This window comes from Rhea americana, unplaced genomic scaffold, assembly GCF_003343005.1.
Source record: "Rhea americana isolate MKP2758 unplaced genomic scaffold, rheAme1 scaffold_17, whole genome shotgun sequence".
Classification (NCBI taxonomy): Eukaryota; Metazoa; Chordata; class Aves; order Rheiformes; family Rheidae; genus Rhea; species Rhea americana.
In genome coordinates, this window is record NW_028185816.1 from 2012341 (window position 1) to 2032838 (window position 20498).

Below are 20498 nucleotides of genomic sequence, written 5' to 3' on the forward strand. Positions count from 1 at the left end.
CAGAAGACAGGAGAAAAAATGTGTGATATAATCAATCACTGGGTAAGTATAGTAAGTACAAGCAATATAGTTTTGAGAATATGGAAAGGAATACAATTCTGGGAGGCGTCAAAAGAAAGAAGTTTTTGGCTCAGTTGGGAAAGTAGTGAAAAATACTGTAGAAACATTGTTAATGTCTTCTGGAATATTGTGAGTAATTCTATCTATTATGAATAATATTTATCTATATTATGAACAATTCTATGTATATCTAACTCATATGCCAAAGATGATGATTTCAAACTGAAATGGATGGAGAAAATGAATACTAGAATGATTAGAGGAATGGAAAGTCTGCCTTAGAAGTATTAGAAGTGGAGATTGAAAGAGCTAGATTAATCTAGTTTAGCAAAACAAAGACTGAGATGGGATGTGACTGCTCTCCAGAAATACACCACACAGTACAAACACCAGGGAAGGAGACAAATAAAAGCCAAAAAGCAGTACTGAAAGTACTGAAAGGAGAACAAAACGGGTATAGGCAAATCATCTTTGTGTTTCAGCTGAAAGACAGGATTGTTTCAGAGCACTGGAGCTTCTAGAATAGTCTTCTGCAGCCCCAGAAAAAAAGAATACCAAAATCCTGGCTATTCTAAGCAGAACTTGATGATTTTATAAAATTGATTAGCTGATGGCATTGCTTTCTTTGAGGCAGAGAACTAGACTTAAAAAAACAGTCACTTCCTGAATGAGGTACACTGTTATTTTTTTTATTGCTGTTTGCCAACACCTGAGATTTATTTATTTATTTATTCCTGCATGACTCTCAGGTGGGATGTGATGTAATAAATCAGGTTTGCCTTTCACTATTTTAAGTGTTATCCTAGTGATTTTCTTGCATTGTTACAGCTCATGACAACATTTATATGCAAGTAAGCAAAATTATTAACTATTATTTTGCAAAACAGATCTCAAATTCATAGGAATAGAACTGAATTTAAAAAAGAAAAAATATCTATGCTAAATTATAATTATTAAAAAGCCACAGAGAGAGAAAAGCTTCAGATACCATCTGAAGCTGTTCAAAGACAAAATGAAAGAAGCATGACAAGGTTTGTATAATATAGGATCTAGAAGGCCAATCCAAAATGCAAGGGCACAAATCCATTGAAAGTGAATGACAGTGAAAAACTTATCAGAATGAAGCTGACAGACGATAGCCAGAGTATAGCCAAACTTTATCATGTTTGCTGCTTTGCATGATTTACATGTTTCTCCATAGAGATAGTTTTATTTAATTTTTATTTATTCTTCTCGGTGGTTTAAAAGCAACACTATTGGAATTACTGATTTTTAAGGCATGGTTAGGAGATACAAGAGTTAACTCAAAGCTTTTTTTGGGGGGGGGAAAGGAGGGTAGGAGGAGCAGAAATAAGAAAAGTATAATTCCTTTAGTGTGCAAGGACATACAAAAACACAAAAAACACATTTGTGACAACTAACTTAAACAATGTACTTTTGCTTTTTAATTAACTTTACAAGACTGAGATTAAAGTATGATACTTTCTAGCATACTGGGAGAGGGTGGTCATTAAAAAAAACAGTCCTAACCTGCAAAGTCCACAGGATAGGAGAAAACAACAGATTAGCATCACACAAAATTTCAAAATCTTTGCACCTATAGGCTTCTATCAATAAGTTGAATAATAGGGTAAAAGACAAAAAGATATAGTGTCAAGCCTGAATACCTCTAAAATGAATGATTATTGTATTCCATAGATTCAAGCTAAGGAACTCACTACATGACAGTAATTCATATCTCATTTCTTAAAGCAAAAATCTCAGTTTTCAGTTTTCAAACTTAAAGCTGAATTAACAGACTTTTGAATGATATGTCTTGTTTATTAAAATAGGTCTGTTCTTAACATGAAACCAATACAGTAAAATGAAAAATAAAATGAAATAGAATACCTTGCTGACTGTACGGGCTTGCTTCGTGGCTTTTTTGAACATACTCTGACATATTCCTTTTTGTTTGCATTTTCAATGAACTTCACATATACCCGTTTGTATTTTGTTTTTGCATCCCCAAAATACCCAAGATACTGGGGAGAAAAAATACATATATACATAAATACATAGGTGTTTCTATTAAGTAAAAGTATTCAGTTTAAAAATTACTAATTCAAAAAATAAAGAAAAAATGTCAGTTTAAAAACAATCTGTTTATATACAAAGGTGAATGATCATACAGCAGTTACAATTTAAAAGGAATTCTCCAATGGATTTCCAAATAATATTTAAAATAAGAAAATAAGGCAAGAGATATTTTAAGGCTTCATTTTCTCCTATTATTAAATCCTCCCCATGTGCTATCCCAAAAGGATTATCTGCTGGTAAAGGACTGCTTGTTGGAAGTTCTGTCCGATCTGTATCCTTTCCACTGTCAAAAATATTTGGTTCATAAGCCTGCTTCCACTTACTTTATTCCAGTTGCAAAATCTTGTTCCATTACCCAGCTTGAATGATACCAAAGAATCCATGCTAGAAAGCACGAATCTGCCCTTGAATGTATTAGAGAGAATTTGGAGTAGGAGAAAAATCAAAAAAACTTTGCAGAGGAGCTTGCTAAGAATATATGCCAGAATCGCATTTTATTGTTTCCCAGGTTTCCAGCTAGGAAATCAATTCCTATGAGGTTTCACAAGGAGTTTTTATACTCACACTGTTAGTAGCAGCAAATTCTCTCTGTCCATCTCGCACTTCAGGAACAAACTTTTGCAACAAAGCCTTCTGCACTTTCCAAATAGCTGGAGGCTCTTTTCCTGTTTGTAAAGCAGCCTGTAAGGAAAAAAAAAAAAAAAAGTTAGCTAAAAATGGTGCTTGTTTTTATCCTAGAAGTGTATTTACCCATTATAAGTTTTGAGAAAGTTACCCAGAGATAAAATGGAAATAAGTAATTCAAATTTCAGCTCCTTCATTATTATGTGTCATTTATTTCAGGATAGTGACACGTGAACTACTATAAGCATAATGTAATCCTCACCTTCCCGAGCAATGATATTGTGCCAGCCAGCTTCATCTATGCTGTGATGTTACAATTAGTGTAGCATATGCAACAGTGTCACAAAAATACGTTTTTTAAAATAATACGACACTTTATAATTTGTATCCCTTTTCTCTATGAAATAATTTTAAACCCAAAAATATAAGAATCACTCCAAACAGCAGAAAAAGCTTGCAAGCCCCTAGAGACTCTGTGGAAGCAGCTATCCATAGTACCTGCAACATTACAGCATGATGCTTGCAATAATGTGAAAACAGGTATTTCAATTCAAACTAGTGACACAAGAAAACTTTTTGAAACTGGTAACACTTGTCTTAGATGATAAATCATTTAATTTTAGATGAATTAATTTAAAAATTAAACTCAGGAGGATGAACATACAGACACGTTACTAAAACTGACAGAAATTAATGATAGCAATATTGTTGGCTACAACAGCAAGAAAAGGAAAGGTAAACAGGAAGAAGAATTTAAGATGGAGAGACAAGAAGAAACAATAATCAAAGACAACAAGCAGCACTCCCATAAACTCATGTGAAGGGCTGTACTGGTTGCATGTGGAAACCCATTCTTGTTGGAACAGGAAATTGAACCTCTTCCAGAAAAGACAGTTTCAAGATCATTTGAAAAATCCTGAGCCATTTCTTCATCATCTTTCTCTTGAAAGCCTACTATCTTCAAAAAAATACAACAGTCTCAACAGCCCTTGAAGAATGTATGCTTTTCAACATTAAAAAAGCTTTATCATGACATGGTTTGGGGGCAATTATTTTGATAGTTTCAAGTACTAATAGAGGTTACCAGCAGAGGTTTACTTTATTATGTATGTAGTATCAAGATATTTCATATACATACAAACATATTCAATACCCACACTAGAAGGACACCACAGGCATCAAGACATCTTGGCAGCAGCTAGAAAACATTAGAACACAGCAGAAAACTAAGATGTGGCCTTTCCCCTTTTGTTAGTTTGTTAAGGTTAAATTCATATGGAGTTTTTTGTTTGGTTGTTTTCTATTTTTTATGTATTTGTTTACTCACAGAAAATATTTGGATTACCTTCAGTGTATCTATGTCTTCAATCTTCACTACAAATTCATCACGTTCTCTGTACATGCCTTCTCCTCCACTGTCCGTATTCTCCTCATCAGTACATCCTTCTATTGCAACAGTTGCCTGTATTTTTGCTAACTGGTCTGAAGTCACAGCATCCTGTTGAGCTACTTTTAGGGGATCAGCTGAGCTCATTTTCTCCTGCACATTGACTACAGGAGCAGTTGTCTGTGGAAATTCCTGCTTTATTACAGCAGCAGCGGCGGCAGCAGCGGCAGTAACAACTGCCACTTTTTCAGCTTCTGAAGCAGAAAAACAAGTTTTAGTTAAACAAATAATAAAGGATCAGCAACATAAGGAGGGAACTAGATTTATTTTTCTTCTTTTCTGTTTCAATATACACAAAAACAACTACCCTAGAAAAAAAATTTTTAGAAGTTAAAATGGGAGCATTAATTTGGCCACAATTAAACCCCTAACAAAAACAAAATATTGTAGCTATTTCACCTCTCTTTGTATTAAGCTATTGTATCTGTTAACATCTAGAAATAACAATGATGAATGTGTTAGAAAACAATTTGATAGTTACAGGCATGATTAACAGGAAATACTGTTGTGCTTTATGTGACTAAGTAAATACAATAGTAAAAAGTTACAACAGGGAATCTTGTTTCCAACCTGCTGGTAAGCGAAGTCTTTTTAAAGGTGGATTAAGGAAAGAGAAATACAAATGAAAGATTAGAACATTGGCTGTAGAGCTTTTGGACATTTATCATTTACATCTTGCAATAAGGTAACTGGAACTTCCAGTATCCTAATAATTGCAATATCCTAATCATTTTTTAATATTAACAGTGGTGAGCAATGAGAACTGATAATAGGAAACAAAAAAGTGAAAGAACATTCTTCTTCTCTATGTACTCCAGTCAATAGAAACAACTTTTCAAAACTATTAGTCTTTCTCCCCTGAAAAAAATTAGAATCCTTTTTGATATTACCATATATTCTTTATGCATATTTATTTTAACATTGAACGGCTAATCTGAAAAAAAAAAGTTATATAAGCCATAGTGTAATTACTAATATCATTTAGGAAACTGGCTTCACTGTTAATGAGGTAGCCATTGTAGAACTTTGTTATAATTTTTGCACTGTTATTGCTGACTTCACTTGAAAGATAGAAAAAAGAGAATGCAACTTCTATTTTAATAAAAGTACTCTGGAAGATATTATTTAAGTAATACATTAACATCTCAGTATAAAATCTATACACCAGATACATTAAGAATCAGGGAAACAAATCAGTAAAATTGCTAAGCCATGAAATACTTTCTTCTGGATACATTACCACAAATATATGTATTTGTTCAGTGAAAGCTATGATGGCTTTAATCAGGTATAACATTATTAGTTCCCCAAGTATGTTTACAAATTCTCTACAAATTAAATGTGGATATGCTACTGTAGTATTACTAAAAGATGACTCTTCTAAATTTGTCGTTCCATATTTATGTGTAGTAACAGATAGGAGAAAGAATTACTCGCAGCTCTACAAAACCAGTGTGTAGGAAGATGCCATTACTTTGGCTACAGTCTTGTACACAACAAAACAAGAAAAAGGTGAATTACAGAAATTGACAGTACAAATATTACATCTTTATGAATAATAAAGCAGGTACAATAATATTGTAAAACAAATAACTGAAAATAAAAATAGTAATGGAAATGTCTGTGCAAGATAAAAACCTTGAAATATTTCCTTAGAAAGCTGTACATAACATGTGGTTTATTAAAGTTAATAAACTGCAGGAGAGGCTCAAATCATTGCTCTGTCCACTCTTCTGGCTTTCAGGAAAGAAGAGTCACTGATTTCACGTTCCTCTGTAACAGATTTTCCTGCTCAAAATGTCTAAATTTAACAAAATTTAATAGAAAAAATCCAGAGAAGAAAACAGAACAGTAATTAAGATGGGATCTTGTGCTGAATACATGGTACAGTAAAATCTTCTTCTGTTATTTTAGGTCTTATTATAATTTAAACTAAAAATATATACTTATACAATATACTTCTCATTAAATGTCACCCTGAAGTAAAAAGTTCATCTCTCTTTTAATCTAAAAAATGAAAAAAATTACTTCATTGTATTTTGCTTAGAACCAGCTAACAGGTTGTAGGTGCTGAGAATTCAGGAAACATTTCACTTTCTGCAGCTAGTTTGGAAGGTAACCATATTACTCCAGAGTAGGTATAGTAATGTGACTGGTTAAATAGTGTTAATCACCTGGCACGAAAAACAAAACTAATTGAAAAGATCCAGCTAGGGAAAAATATGCCGTATGTTGAAAATACTTCAAAATAAAGCAGCATCAATTAAAAACTATGAACACCAACAGTGTAACATACAGCAGAGATGAAACGACAAAGCCAGGTATGTGGAAAGCTAAGTAGTGCCATGATCAACAATCTGGTTGCCAAAAAAAAGTGCTCCCTCCTCAGCTTTTGCTCTTTTTTTTAACAGTATATCAATAAAAAGGTATAATGCAGATCGTCAATATTCCTGAGATCAAAGTGAAACGATTCTCACCTTGCACAAGGCTGGCTAAGGCAGCATTCAGCTTACAAGTGTTAAAATCATTTTCATAAACATGCTCAGTGCAACCCTATCATCAACAGAATGTGCACAAACAACCTAGGGTGAGCTCAACCTTTGCTGACGGCAATTCTTCATATGTTCTCTTCCTAGGATTGGACATGATGGTTTGTTGAAGTTTACAGACAAAGGTCATATTTAGCGTTTTAAGCCAGAGAACAGAACTAGCATTACTCCCCTTCCATGCTAAAATAATTTTTTAGCGTTAAAAGTGTCCTACTCAAAGAGCGTGGAAAAATCTATCTACAAATTTTCTAATTGTGGAAAACATTAGTTTAGTTCATACTGAGCACACCATTTGAATAGTACTATTAAATTATGGCTAATAATGGTGATTATAAACAAATCAAGAAAACCTTTATTTGAACTAATAGCAGCTAATGTTATTTTTTATTTTTTCCCATTTGCTACAGAAATCTCCTTCAACGTTTGCAGTTGCAGTAACTATTTTACCTGATCTATTCTTTCTGTCAGAAGCATCATCCAAAGCTGACAATGCAGTGGAAATGCTCTTCTGAAGATCATTGTTACCTCCCACTGAATCATCTTCATCAGAAGAAAATGAAGGCAATGTTTCTAAATTTTTCTTAAGTTCTTCATCAACTTTTTTAGTTGGACTTTCTCCACTAACCTCCAAAGCTACAGGTGCTGCTGCTGGCTGAGGCTTTAAAGATGACTGTAGGCAAGGGGCACGAACTATTTGAGTAACTGGTCGCCTAGTCCTGTTCGGCATTCGTACAGCTGGAGCTGAAAACTGTTGCCTAGGCCCTGACTTTAGAAAGTCTAAAAAAGATGCAATAAATCCTGTTTTGACTTCAGGTTGTTTTTCTTCAACTTCTTTGATTTTTTGCCTCATTCTTTCTTGATGCTGGTAAGTATCATAACAACTTTCAGAAACAGGAGAAGCATATGTCAAACATGAATCATTTCCTCTTGAATTTTGTCGTTTACATTGCCCACTTCTTTTTATCTGTTTCTGAATTGCACTGTCATCTTCTGCAGCATTTTTGTTTTGGCTTTTTCCTTTGCTTTTTTTCTTCTGAAGATTCCCTGCAGTTATGTCTTGGCATTCCTCTTCAGTTCTGCTAATGGTTCCCTCACCACTTTGGGGAACAGCTATTGGTTGCAATGGACCTTTCGACTGGCTACCTGCTACTGCACCATCATCACCACCCATACTAAAATCATTTTCTGATGCAGCACTTTCTTCACTTAGACTTTTACCACTTGAAACAAAGTCTGTCTCTCTTGCATTCAGTGTACCATCAACAGGAACATTGTTATCTTCTTCAGATTCATGACTAACGCTAGATTGTTTCTTAACTGGAATAACCCCTTGTTCTTGCTCCTCTTGACTAGGGCCAAGGGTGGGAGAGGTCATTCTTGTCGGCACATTTTGATCAGAAGTTTCAATACGTTGTTGACCAAGGTTCACAGTTTTTGTCTGTATTGTTGACACTGGTGTAAGGTTTATAGTAATTTGGCCTCCATTCAGTGAAATATTATTTATGCTTGGTGGCTTTCCAACTACAGTAGGTGAGGCACTGAAACCAGAAGACACATGTCTTACATCCATTGATTGAAACTGAGTTTTAGAATCCTCGCTGTTTTCAACAGACTGGATTTCTTCTTCATTAGATGTTGATTTGGCAAAGTCAGATGGAGTCACCCCACAGGCTGCTGCTGTTGCTGCTAAGATATCATCTACATTTGACAATATATTCCTCTCATCACTGAGAAGCATAGTTTCTGGGAAACATATTGAACTAAGAGAAACAAACTGATTTTTTGAATCATGTTGATTTGTTTGAGTAAAATGATCTTTTGTTGTTAGATGTTGCTGTAGCGGTTTCGAGGACTCAGAAATGTCCATTTTCATTACTTCTGAATTCTGAGTATGAAGCTGTTGCTGAGAATGGCCCCCATTACTTTGAATAACATGACCATCCATTTGAAGGAATGGATGTGTCACCTGCTGAGGACTCTGTATTCTTTGCACTTGGGGTGATACCTTTGCTTGTCCTAAACCTGACTGCAGAATTGACTGATGAAGAATCTGTAAGTCACAAGCAGACTCTAGAAGTACCTGTGCACTAGACAAACACAGCTGATGTCTTAAAGCATGAGGCTGAACTTGTGGTGGCGTACTAATGACTTGCCCTTGCTGTTCTTGAGCTTTACTTTCATGCACCTTACGCATGAGAGAATGTTGCTGGTTTAGTTCTTTAGCACTCACATTTACTTGTGTTGCTTGCATTAGATTAGCTGCCTTTTTTATATCATGGCTTATACTAGTGATATGGCCAATATGTTGGGAAAGCTGTTCCACAGAATTAACCATTCTTTCATCTTTTTTTGATCCTTGAAGAGTAAGTCCAACAACTTGATCTTCAAGACGAGAGTTACTTCTGATTACACTTTGAGAGTATCTGTCATCTGCTTTTGAGACTCTGTAGGATGCATCCTGAGCATTGATTTCATCATCAGTTAGCCTTTGGGTAGAAGATTCAAGAGAAGCTTGCTGTTGCAATGCTTGCATATCCTGCATTGATAATTCTTCCTCTTGTTTTGATGAAGCATATAAATTAGAGTCAGACTTCCTTTTAACATATGATTTTGCTTCTGAGGAAGGCCTATTGTTCTGCAATGTCTGTGAATGAGCGGGGGATACAAAAGGAGGAGACTGGACAGACGGCAGAAATTTTTGAGACTGTGGAGAGGAGGATTCTTGTGTCTGAGAGTTCTGAGAAGAATGCAAAGAAATAAAGTTCTGATTAGGACTTGAGGCTGGAAGAGTTTGAATCCGAGGAGAGGCAGAAAAGGGAAGCGAAGACGATGTTAACGTTAAAGATTGCCCTGAAGAATAGCTTTCTGAAGGACTAACAGATGACAAAACTTGTGACTGAGATGAAAAACTAACTTGGGATTGGCTAACCGGAGATAAACCCTGAGAGTGACTAGAAGAATAGCTCTGAGATTGGCTGACTGAAGAAAGTTCCCTTGTTTGACTAGAGTAGTTCTCATTTGGAACCGAAGTCAATACCTGTGGATCTGCAGAGTAACTTAGCGTTTGACTGTCAGAAGTAATAGTCTGTGATTGCCCAGAAAAAGTCAATGTTTTATACAATGAGGGCAGCTTCTCAACCTTGCTAGATGAGAAATCCTGTGAATGACTGACAGGGGGCACATTCTGAGCCTGGGATGAAACATAGTTTTGGGATTGGCTGACTGATAAGAGACTGGGGAGCTGAGCTGTGGAATAGATCTGTGCTTGGCCTGTAATTACAGAACTCTGGTTTTGTGCAGTTTTGGGATAGCTTTGTGTCTGCACAGTGGGAGCTATAGATTGAGGTTTGGGGGTCTTTGTTGACCTTGGAGGCTGCTTCGTGGAACAGTTTTTCACTTTCGTTGTGGAAGCAGATGGAAAACCAGGTGATGGAATTGCAGATGTGTAAGACTGAGCAAGTTCCACTGTGACTTGAGAAGTCTTCTGCAGTGGTCCTCCATTGCTCACCTGAGTAACATCTCCAACTGGACTACAGGATAATGCTGAGTGCCTAGATGTATCCTGAAAATTAACTCCGCTCGTACTCGTTAAATAGCTGTGTAAGGAATGCTGTGAAACAGTCAGTTGAGCCTGAACAGACTGAGTACTTGAAGGCCGCTGATGGTGTTTAATAACACTACATTCTCGCTGAAGTGCTCTGTCAATAGAAGCAGTGGAACCAGTAAAGACAGATGTGCTGTATGCCTGAGAAACCTGCTGAGCTCCTCCAAGAGTTGAAGACAATAAACTAAACTGAGGCTGCAGAAGATGAGGTGCAGATTCTTGAGCAGAACGGTAAGTTGATGACTGAGGTGGTATACTGGTACTTAAAACAGAACTGCCTAGGCGCTCAAATGTCAAAGCAGTTGGAACAGTACCTTGTGATGTTTTAATTTGTAATAAGGGATCGTGGGTAGTTAAGAGTCCATTCGATGTAGCACTGAAAGTAGTATCTTGAAGAGTAAGAGATGGAGCAGTAGCAAAGTTTCTATTGCTGAAAGTGTTGGGATGTTGATAAGCAGATAAAGCAGATGTTGGTGGAAATGTTCCAGAGGTTGGCAATGCTCCAGTAACAAACAGTTCTGTGGCTGTTGAAGAATGCATACCTGGAAAAAGCAAAAACAGTACAAAAAAGGGAAAAAGAACACAATAAAGCTTTAAAAGTTATAACACTCTGCATTTCTTTAACTCATTTTATTGTAAGATCTTGCACCATTTACAGATATTAGCTTCTTTACAATCATCACCCTTTTTCAACAACAACAAAAATACTGAGAGGCACTTACTCGGGCTAACTTTCAAACTGGAACTATATTTTAGTAAGAATTCTAAATTCTGTATCTGTATTGAATTGCCAAAGGAAAAAACCCACCATCCTAGGACACAAATTTTGAATAAAAGTTTGTAGAAGAATAATTCTGCTTTGAAACTGAAAGCTCTTTATTTGTTCTTGTTCAGTTTAAAAAGAAAGTTCACACTAAGGATAACTGATCGAAAGCTCCACCCCCCTTCAATATATAGTAAAAAGGCAAAATTACACCACACCTATTGTAACAGTTAAATAGCAATTCCATCTCACGCATTTACCCTAACCGATACTTTTATAACTCACTTGAGTGAGTTATATGTGAAATGGCATTCAAAGCTTACAGTGAAATAGCTAACAGACTATACACTTCGCAACAACTATTTTTAATAGTGGACTTTGACTTGCAATACAAGAATATGATTTGTATATTCTCTAACGTGAAATATTGCAGTACAGGATATCCATTGTTACCAGCTATATACAGTGTGGTAATAACTACCCAATTGAAACGCGTAGTATTACTTTCATCCTAGCATTGCTATGTCATCTTTGCTTAAATAAGCTTTATTAATAAGACATACTACTTTCAACTGAAAGAGCGTGAAATTCTCTCATTGGTTTTGGAAGGTGCAAGATGTGACCTAGGGCAGTGATCTGCATCCTGTGACCTGTAGGTACTGGTGAAATTTTTGTACTATTTCTAAAGAATCTGTGAAAGAAAACGAGATAGGCAAGCTTATTCTCAGATAGGCTTAAACTTGCTGTATAGGAATTTGCACTTCTATCAGAGAATTTGCAGGGGTCTACAAATCAAAAAAGAGAACTAAAATCACTGACATAATTTGATCATTTTCAATTCTTCTGGGATACTGAAAACAGCTTTTAACTTTAGATTAGATTTAAGGAGAAATAAAAAAGTGGGTAAAAAAGCTTGTTTTGACACAAATACTTAAGTTTTAAAAAAAATCAGTTTTCATTTGAAAAATATATTAGGACTTCTTAAACTGATTGCAACTTACATCACAAGATTACTTTGAAAGTGTCAGATGAACTAATATGAAGAGATGGATACTGAAGGAATGCCAGGGTATTTTTCACAAGTCAACAATAAGGTCTGAACAAGGAAGAATAAGCTGTGTTTTAAAGCATTTTTTCTAATTTAAAAAACCTAAAATACCATGTACATCAGGGTTCTCTTTTACAGATCTCTATCATGAAAACAAAGGTAGGGACATCCAGAGACTCAATAAAAAGGATCTAAGAAGGGGAATAATTATGAATTCTCATATAACATACAGCTTTTCCTTCCCTTCAAGAAATTAAAACCCTTCTTACTATGCATGGAAGTTCTTATACCAGAGAAGTGGAGAGCCAGTCACAGAAGCACTGCTGCGGTAGAACTGGTGTTTTTTTCACTTGATTTTTGAAGAGGAACAGACAAAAGATATGGTGAAGATAAGATGTGAGCACAGCCTCCCACTAACCTAAGAAATCAGAACACAGCTAACACATCCCACACATACAAAGAAGATTTGATAGGTGAATTTAACAAACATGCTTTTCCTCTTTTTCCCCCAAAACTAGCAGTTGTAGGGTTCAGAGAAAGTATACAGTCCTTAAGAAAGTCATCTTGAAGAGAGAAGGCAAAGTATTTGTTTTTCCTTTTCAGAAAAGTTCATAGGAGACAAAGCTCCTAAAAGATACTTGGGAGCATTGAAGGCTACAGAAAAGCAGCAGAAGTATGAAAGGAAAATAGAAAGCTCAGAGTAATATTGAAAATGGGCTTATGGATGAGTTTTTAGTAACATGTATTGAGTAGTCTCAAACACTAGCTTCAACATCAAACCTGACCCACAGCACATCTCCCATTCTTCGCAATTCACTACGATAGGTAGACTACAACGGAGAAAATACTAGGAGGAAGAGGGGGAAAAAAAAGATTTTTTTCCCAGCTGACAATCTGAAGATACAACATTACAACTTTAAAACACCACTGGTTATTAAGATTTAAACAGATCAATAGTGTCTTCATGTGTGCGCCCATATATCTGCTCTTTTGCTGACTGAAACTGTCCACAGCGAATGAAAAGCAAGTGCCTTTCCATATCCTCTTTTATACACTTTTTAGGTTGATCTTCATAGAATGCAGCTTCACATTACATTTAACAGTAAGTGCAAGCTGTCAACAAGGACTGTCCAACTCTTTCTCCTTCCTATCTTATGCCTTCTCCCCCAATCAGAACTACTGATCGTACAGCTGCATTGAGAGAAAGATCAGCTTATTGATACAGTGGAAAACTATACACCAAAGAAAAAAAATGTTTTCTGTCAGATCTGTAAATGGAGCTGATTCAGAGCACAGCTGCACAATCACTGTATAAGATTAAGATAACTTGAAACTACCCACAGATACAGGAACAATACTCTATCTTGGTGTAGATGTCTACAGGAATCTCATTATATGGAAAGCTTTCTGTTCAGTACAGATGACTTAAAAGATGAAGAAGCATGGGGGGTATAACAGGCAGTCAGCCTGTCAGAAAAGAGGATGTATTTGTTTGTTGATTAGACCATTTATTTTTAGGCAACATGCATCTGGAACCCTCTCTTTGACAAGACCTTACGTACCAAGAGGCTAAGGTTATTCAAAAACTTGTAGTAGTAGTATCACAGAAGAACAACTATGACAGGGAGTGAAGTTTGAGAATGAAAGGTTTGCTAGGATATCAACATAGACTACCTGAATATGTTTATGATGTTAGTGTGACTAATTCCAAAGGTGAGAGAACAAGTTTGACTCATTAGACAAAATAACATCCTACACCTCTAAATCCCTTCTAACAATTAGAATTTCTGCTCAGAGATTAATAATATTTCACTGATTTTGAGATTTCAAATATTGAGGTGGAAAAGAAGCAGAAGATACACTTTTTCAGTTGATCGGGATGTTTTTATTATAATCCCCCCCMCACACACACACAAACATTCAATATAACCACAATAATTTTATTTCAAAAGAAATTTTTCACCTGTCTGCCAGGAAGGAGCCCTGAATTGTGGTAAAAGTGTAGATCCTGAAGAGGCTGCCTGAGCAGTACGAGACTCGATTGCAGAAAGAAAATTCATAACTGAAGATTCCTTAGTGTTACTTCCAGCACTGTGCATACTGCTATCAAATATTCCTGAAAGACCTAGATGGAAGTAGGGCAGGGGAACAAAAGAGACAATTCAGATGAATTTACTATAAAATCAAATAAGGAGAACACACATTTATAATCCTTTAAATATAATCTATGAAATGTGAGAAATACTATTAAACCACAGAGATTTTTTTCAATGTTCTAACAGTTTTATAGTATTGCATAGTATTGCATCTCTAAATTGAAACTTGAGGATACATTTTAAAAGCTATTATTAAACAGAAGTCAAATATGATTCTTTGAAATAAGATTTCAGTCTACCAGTACAAACTCTCCCTTCATCTGAGGATTCTCTTGGTTCTACTTTTTATATGAACTATTTACACATTTCAGAAATCCTTCAAAAACAGCTTTGACTTCTCTGTATCAACCTTTTCCCCCTTTGGGCAACCTGTAACAGTTTGGATTTCTCTGTTTGACAGAGGCCGAAACAAGAAAAAGATTTTCGGTTTCATTTCCTGCTTCAATAACTTGCTCATACCTTAAAGGGGGCTAGATAGAAACCACTGGTTAGATCACACAGTTTGAGTAACTGACTTTATGTCAGGACTGCAGGGTCTGCACTCTGAAATTTCTGCTGCAGTTCTGACTCTCCATCGTCTTTATCAAGGACCTGGCCAAGCCACCACAGATTCTTCCAGCCCATGAGCTCAAGCATCTTTCCCTTGGAAACCGGGTTGGCAAAATGAGAGGGAAGAGGTTGTGCCCTGCCTTGTGCTGACATGGAGAAAGGCTACCATAAGGATCACAGACAGATTCTGTTGTAGCTCTAACGTAGTTTAATCTGTTACTATATATGAAGTAAATTTTAACTTCTCCCCACAGCACTGTATCTCAGTTTGTACATGTAAGTACTAGTGACAGAGTGTTCCAGCTTGTATTATTTTTTCTGTCTGCTTCATACTAAAAGAACTAGCACAATTTCAAGAGCTAGCTTTGAGACATGGTTAACACTTGGCCCTTATGCATAGGTCAAAATCTGAAAAGCTGTATTTCAAACAAAAAATGAAGGAGTTTCTTTAAAAACAAGTAATAGTTTATAAAGCATAACACCTCCTTATATTTTCCTTTTTAAACGTGTGTTTATGACAATATTTTGACAAAAGTCCGCAACTAATTATAATCCCTCTATTACAAACTCAGCTTTTCTAATAGTATTTGCCACCATCTGTATAACTCCCTCCAACTTTAAAATCTATTAACTTAAAACTATGTAACAGTTTTTTCTTCAGCTATTTAAGCTGAATTCTCACGATATGGGCTGTTACCAGTAGGATGGTGTGTAGTAGAGTATCCAGGAAGCTGATGAGAAGCTGTATATGTCTGTCTATGAAGAAGTTCTGTTTCTGAATGTGATGGATGTCCTCCTCCATAGCTTAAGCTAAGGGAAAAAATTAAACATTATGAACAAAAATATACAGCTAGAGAAACACGGTGCAACTATGAAACCCTGACTACGAGTCAAAAATTTTTAGAAATAAAATATTAAGCCCAAGATCTGACATATGTGGCTGTATCACTAAAAATGTTTTTAAAAGATTACAAAACTTGACTAGCCAAAGAAAAGTCAAAGTTCATCACAGAAAATTCTACAAAGGAGTAGCTCACAAAAAGTGAGGTTTCCTTAGTTCAACCATCAGAAACACTGGATGGACATGTTCTGTAATGTTTTACTGACTTAAAATCTACACAAGCAGACAACTACAAATTCATTCTAAAATTTCAATTTCTGGCTCCATTTCAACTTACAGGACCACATTTAATACAAAGGCTGGAACGAATAGGAAGCTTCAGGAACACTGGTGTGTTTTAAAGACTTTGTTCATTTCAGTACATTTGTAACAAAACTAATAATGAGAACAATAGCTCTCAGTGACAAATCTCATTCTTCAGGCCTCCTAACATTAAAGTATGTTAATGATCTACAGTTTTTATTCAAAGTTTTGAAAAGAGTCATCTATTTTTACATGATGTTTTAATCAGCCTTAATGGAAGCAAACTGAAGATATACACCGTGTGTGTCCGTGCAAAAGTAAGAATGTAGAAAATAAACAAATGCAAATTTAGTATCAAGAAACATTAAGAACTGGCCAAAAGTGCTAATGTTTTGCAATACAGAAAAAGGAGGGGGAAGCAAAACATAATCCCAAAACTTTGAAGCTTCCACAGACTCAGCTCTGTACAATCTGCAGAGCTGCTAGTGGATCTGAGTCACCTTTATTCTACTGTCAACTCCAAATATTCTGAAGTCAGAACCAAAAAAGCTAACACTTCTCAATGAAAGCCAATGTGACTGAATAATTGCATTCTACTTTCTTTTTTATAGCCTTCTGGATGTTAAGTTTAAACGTAGCTTACCATTTATTCCAGTGTGCACATGAGATTGCTCTGAATTCAAAATTCAATTGTAAGCAGATGCAAAAACAAAACACCTCCCCCTGCTCAAAAAAAAAAGAAAAAGAAAGAAAGAAAAAAAAAAGAAAAAGAAAAGAAAGAAAGGGGAAAAAAACCACCAAAAACCCATTGCTCTCCTCCTCTCCCTGCTGACTGCTGTGAGGGAGACTGCACGTACCCTCTCCGATCCCCTGGGATGAGAGGGCAGTCACTCAGCATCAGGCAAAAATTGAACTTTTGATGCCAGGAATCATGACATCATGGGAAACTTTTATAGAAGTCACCAAATAATAATAATAAAAAAATTGGCAACAGCATTGCATTTGCTTCATTTTGATTAAGATGACAAGAGCAGGCAGAACAGATCTGATGTAAGAGCACTGCAACCTCTACAATTGCCTATAAGGGACACCAGGTTTTAGACTTCTGGATAAATTTCTGTGTCTGAGATCTATTAACAGTGGATCCATTTTCCAATTTATCTAGTTATGCATAGGAGTGCTCATAGAGTCAGCATGCCAGATTAAGAAAGGAAGGAATTAAATTTTTTTTAAAAAACAAGCAAACAAAAAACCCACAGTTGTTGCACTTATCAGTTGCACTCATTACCTAGCACTTTTAACAACTATTCACAGTAATAATTACCTTTTAGAGAATCACCAAATCTCAGTTCTGTGTGGGCATATCAATGTGCTTATCTTATTGAGCATAAATTTGTGTGTGGTTCAACACCATGACCAGCAACTGACATTTTAAAAACTGAAGGAAATTTGTATTGATTTGCATCATTATTACGAACACTCAGTAAGCACAACTGTATGCTACTGTGGGTTACCTTTTAGTCTAGCATATTAAAACTTTTAACATTTACAGACAAAACTACAACTGCGTTCTGTACATAGCACATATAAGACACACATTTGTGCAAGACACAATAAAGCCAATTTAAATGCAAGGTTTTTTATGAGACAAAATTTTTGAGTTAAGATGGAGGCTTTTTTTAAATAGACAAATTTGCATGGATAGAAAAACTAAATAAACCTTAGCACATATGATGTTTTCTTCACATTTTTTAAAATAAAAATATGCTATACCTGAAAATACTTTTCTAAACCGATCCTCAATTCAAGTTGGGCAAGCACTATCAGCAAGAGTTATCCTTGTGATACAAATGCTGATCTTGTGAAATCTTTCCATCTGTAAGAAGTTTTCCTTAATTTTACTGTGAAATTTTTTAAAAGCATTTACATACGCAAAAGTATGTGATGCTGACTTTCCCCTCATTTGTGTTTAAATGGCAAACTAAGAAGTTGCACTAAGTATAACGCTTACACTGTGGAACATCTTTCTTTTCCTGCTTCATATATTTCTGGGGAGAGGAACATCTAGCTTGCAGTGATGTTCTAGGCTATGCTTTGTGGCAAATATCATTCCTAAGAAGGTGTAAGACCCACAAAGGTTGGTACAGACTACATCAAATAATTTTGCATCATCCCTTTTCTTGCATTGTATAGCAGAAGTTCATATTCAAAAAGTAGATGAATTTCTATTCAAAATTAACTACTGGGAAATTCAGGGATTTAAAAATGACTATTTTTAATATTTTAAATTTGTATTTATTCTGGTCCTTTATGGAAGATTGTGATTTATTTCCCCCTCTTTGCTCCCTTGCAAGAAACCCCTTAGTTACAGTATGCTCAAAGACTAGAAGACAGCCTAACACACCAGCCTCATAGACATGAGGTGGAACATTTTGAATGATTGCTCTCGCAAAAGAGATGCAGACATAGCCTTCATAACAAACAGAATACTAGAATTGACACTGGACACAAAACAACCTTTAGCTCTCATATCTCAAAAATCTCGTTAGTTAATAGAATCTCAAAATTCTAATAGAATTGTCTGAATAAAATAAGGTTTTTGTTTATTTCTATCGTGAGATTATTCAGAGCATCTAATGACAGTTGCGATGTTTTTTTCCTCGAACTCCCAGGTCATAGTTAATGCAACCGCAACCTCAAAAATGAATCTGCCTTTCAATGAAAACATTGTATTTATTAGAACAGTTAATTGTTTATTGTATAATTACTTGCTGCTGGAATGTAGATTCTTATCTCAAAAAACCTGCATATATGCCTTCAGTTTACACAAGCTTATCACAAGCTCAACAAGTTGAAAGAAGAGTACTGCCTCGGGGTTTCTTTTTATAAAATGTAGTTTTTAAACACATGAACTTACAAAAAAAATGTAATTCACACATCAAAAATACATTAAGTGTGGCAAATAACATTATAGCTATCTAGTCATTTATACTTTGTTTTCTAACTTCTAGTTAAAATTCCGCAAGAGCTCTCACTTGTACAGAAATATTCACTTACTGAACAAAGATATCAATATTACTTGGTACTTTGTTGTATGTTATAATTAGTTACTAGAGTATTCCAAAAATATTTTACCCTTATCCAGACACATTACTGTGATTTCTCATCTCTTTTGGCATAATTAACTGCACAGTAGAGTGATAACTGCTAGAAGGTACTAAGGAAGGTATACAAACTGGAAAAATAGTTTCCTCTGAAAATACTTTTCATTGAAAAGATCCATTCAATTTTAATATAACATTTTAATTAAGTGTCCTTTCAGAGATGTTCTATGCAGAGCTATCATTATCTGTCCTTGTTGTAATGATGTGATCAAAAAAAATCCTTAAATCCTTTGCCAATGGAAGTGAAATTACTCAAAAGTTGATCTGTTCTGTTTTTTTGAGCTATATCAGTTGGTTTACCAGATGGTACCATCTCTTCCAGTAACATTTCTGGCAGAAAATTTAGTCATTACACTTGTTACTGAAATATCTCTATGCTGATTCAACACTCCTTGCTGTTTCCCAGTAGTCTTTCTTGAATTAACTGTTCACATATTTGTTTATATTTCTATTATGAAGATAATTTATTTCCACAGCATTCTTCAGTATAATATTTCCATCTGAATTCAGGTATCCAAATGCAACAACTTAATGAGTTAAATTGCCCTCCTCACCTGCCAACACAATTATGTAAGTTCCACTGTATACAAGTGACAGATCCACTTCCTAATCTCAGACTCGCACAGAAACATCACTTCCACGTGGAAATAAAATCTAGTTGCAATAAGCATCAGACACAGAGGCAGGTTTTATTTTTAATTCTCTCATTTTGCATCTTTGCTTTCCTAAGCATCCATATAGAATTAAATACAGAAAGATAGATACTTTAAACAAGTATTTTAGATTACTTAATATTTGATCCAAAAAGCATTCTTACATAAGAAAAGGTTGTTCTTTTTAATCTTTCTGCTTAATATTCCAGACTAATTTTTGTTAGAACCTGGCAATTCTTAAGGGGAAAAAAAAAAAAAAAGGTTTAGTGACTGAGCAGCCGTTCATACTTTAGGCAAATATATAACGCTTATATGAAAACGTGACCAGGACTTTTAATAAGCAAAGATATTTCGGAGTGCAATAACTTCTTCTGTTCTTTAGCAGTTATAACTTCTGCCTCTGATATTAAGGAAAATCCTTAAAAAAAAAAAACATTAAATTCACCTAGCATTTTCAAAATATTCAAACTGCAAAGGCTATGCTGAAAGTGAAACAGGGCACCTGAAAGATGATTAGTTACACAGGAAACTCCTACTGATCCCAATAAAACTCAGACTCCTAATGCTGATGTGTTTACTGAGACAGAAAGCTCTACCCCCTGCTTCAATCTCAGACACCCACCATATCAATAAAATGCTACAAAGCTCTCCAACTAAC

At 35.3% G+C, this 20498-nt stretch overlaps 1 protein-coding gene across 1 annotated transcript in view; it reads right to left on the reverse strand.

Annotated features, from left to right (window-relative positions):
• Positions 1-15846, reverse strand: part of QSER1 (glutamine and serine rich 1) — a 29846-nt gene extending 14000 nt beyond the window's left edge. Inside the window, exons 1-6 of the mRNA XM_085300863.1 lie at positions 15577-15846; positions 14138-14299; positions 7207-10905; positions 4109-4404; positions 2704-2820; positions 1951-2084 (exon numbers count right to left, since the gene is read on the reverse strand). Of these exons, the coding sequence (XP_085156989.1) occupies positions 1951-2084; positions 2704-2820; positions 4109-4404; positions 7207-10905; positions 14138-14273 (4382 nt within the window). The 5' untranslated portion in view covers positions 14274-14299; positions 15577-15846. The remainder of the gene's footprint in view (positions 1-1950; positions 2085-2703; positions 2821-4108; positions 4405-7206; positions 10906-14137; positions 14300-15576) is intronic.
• Positions 15847-20498: the final 4652 nt, after the last annotated feature.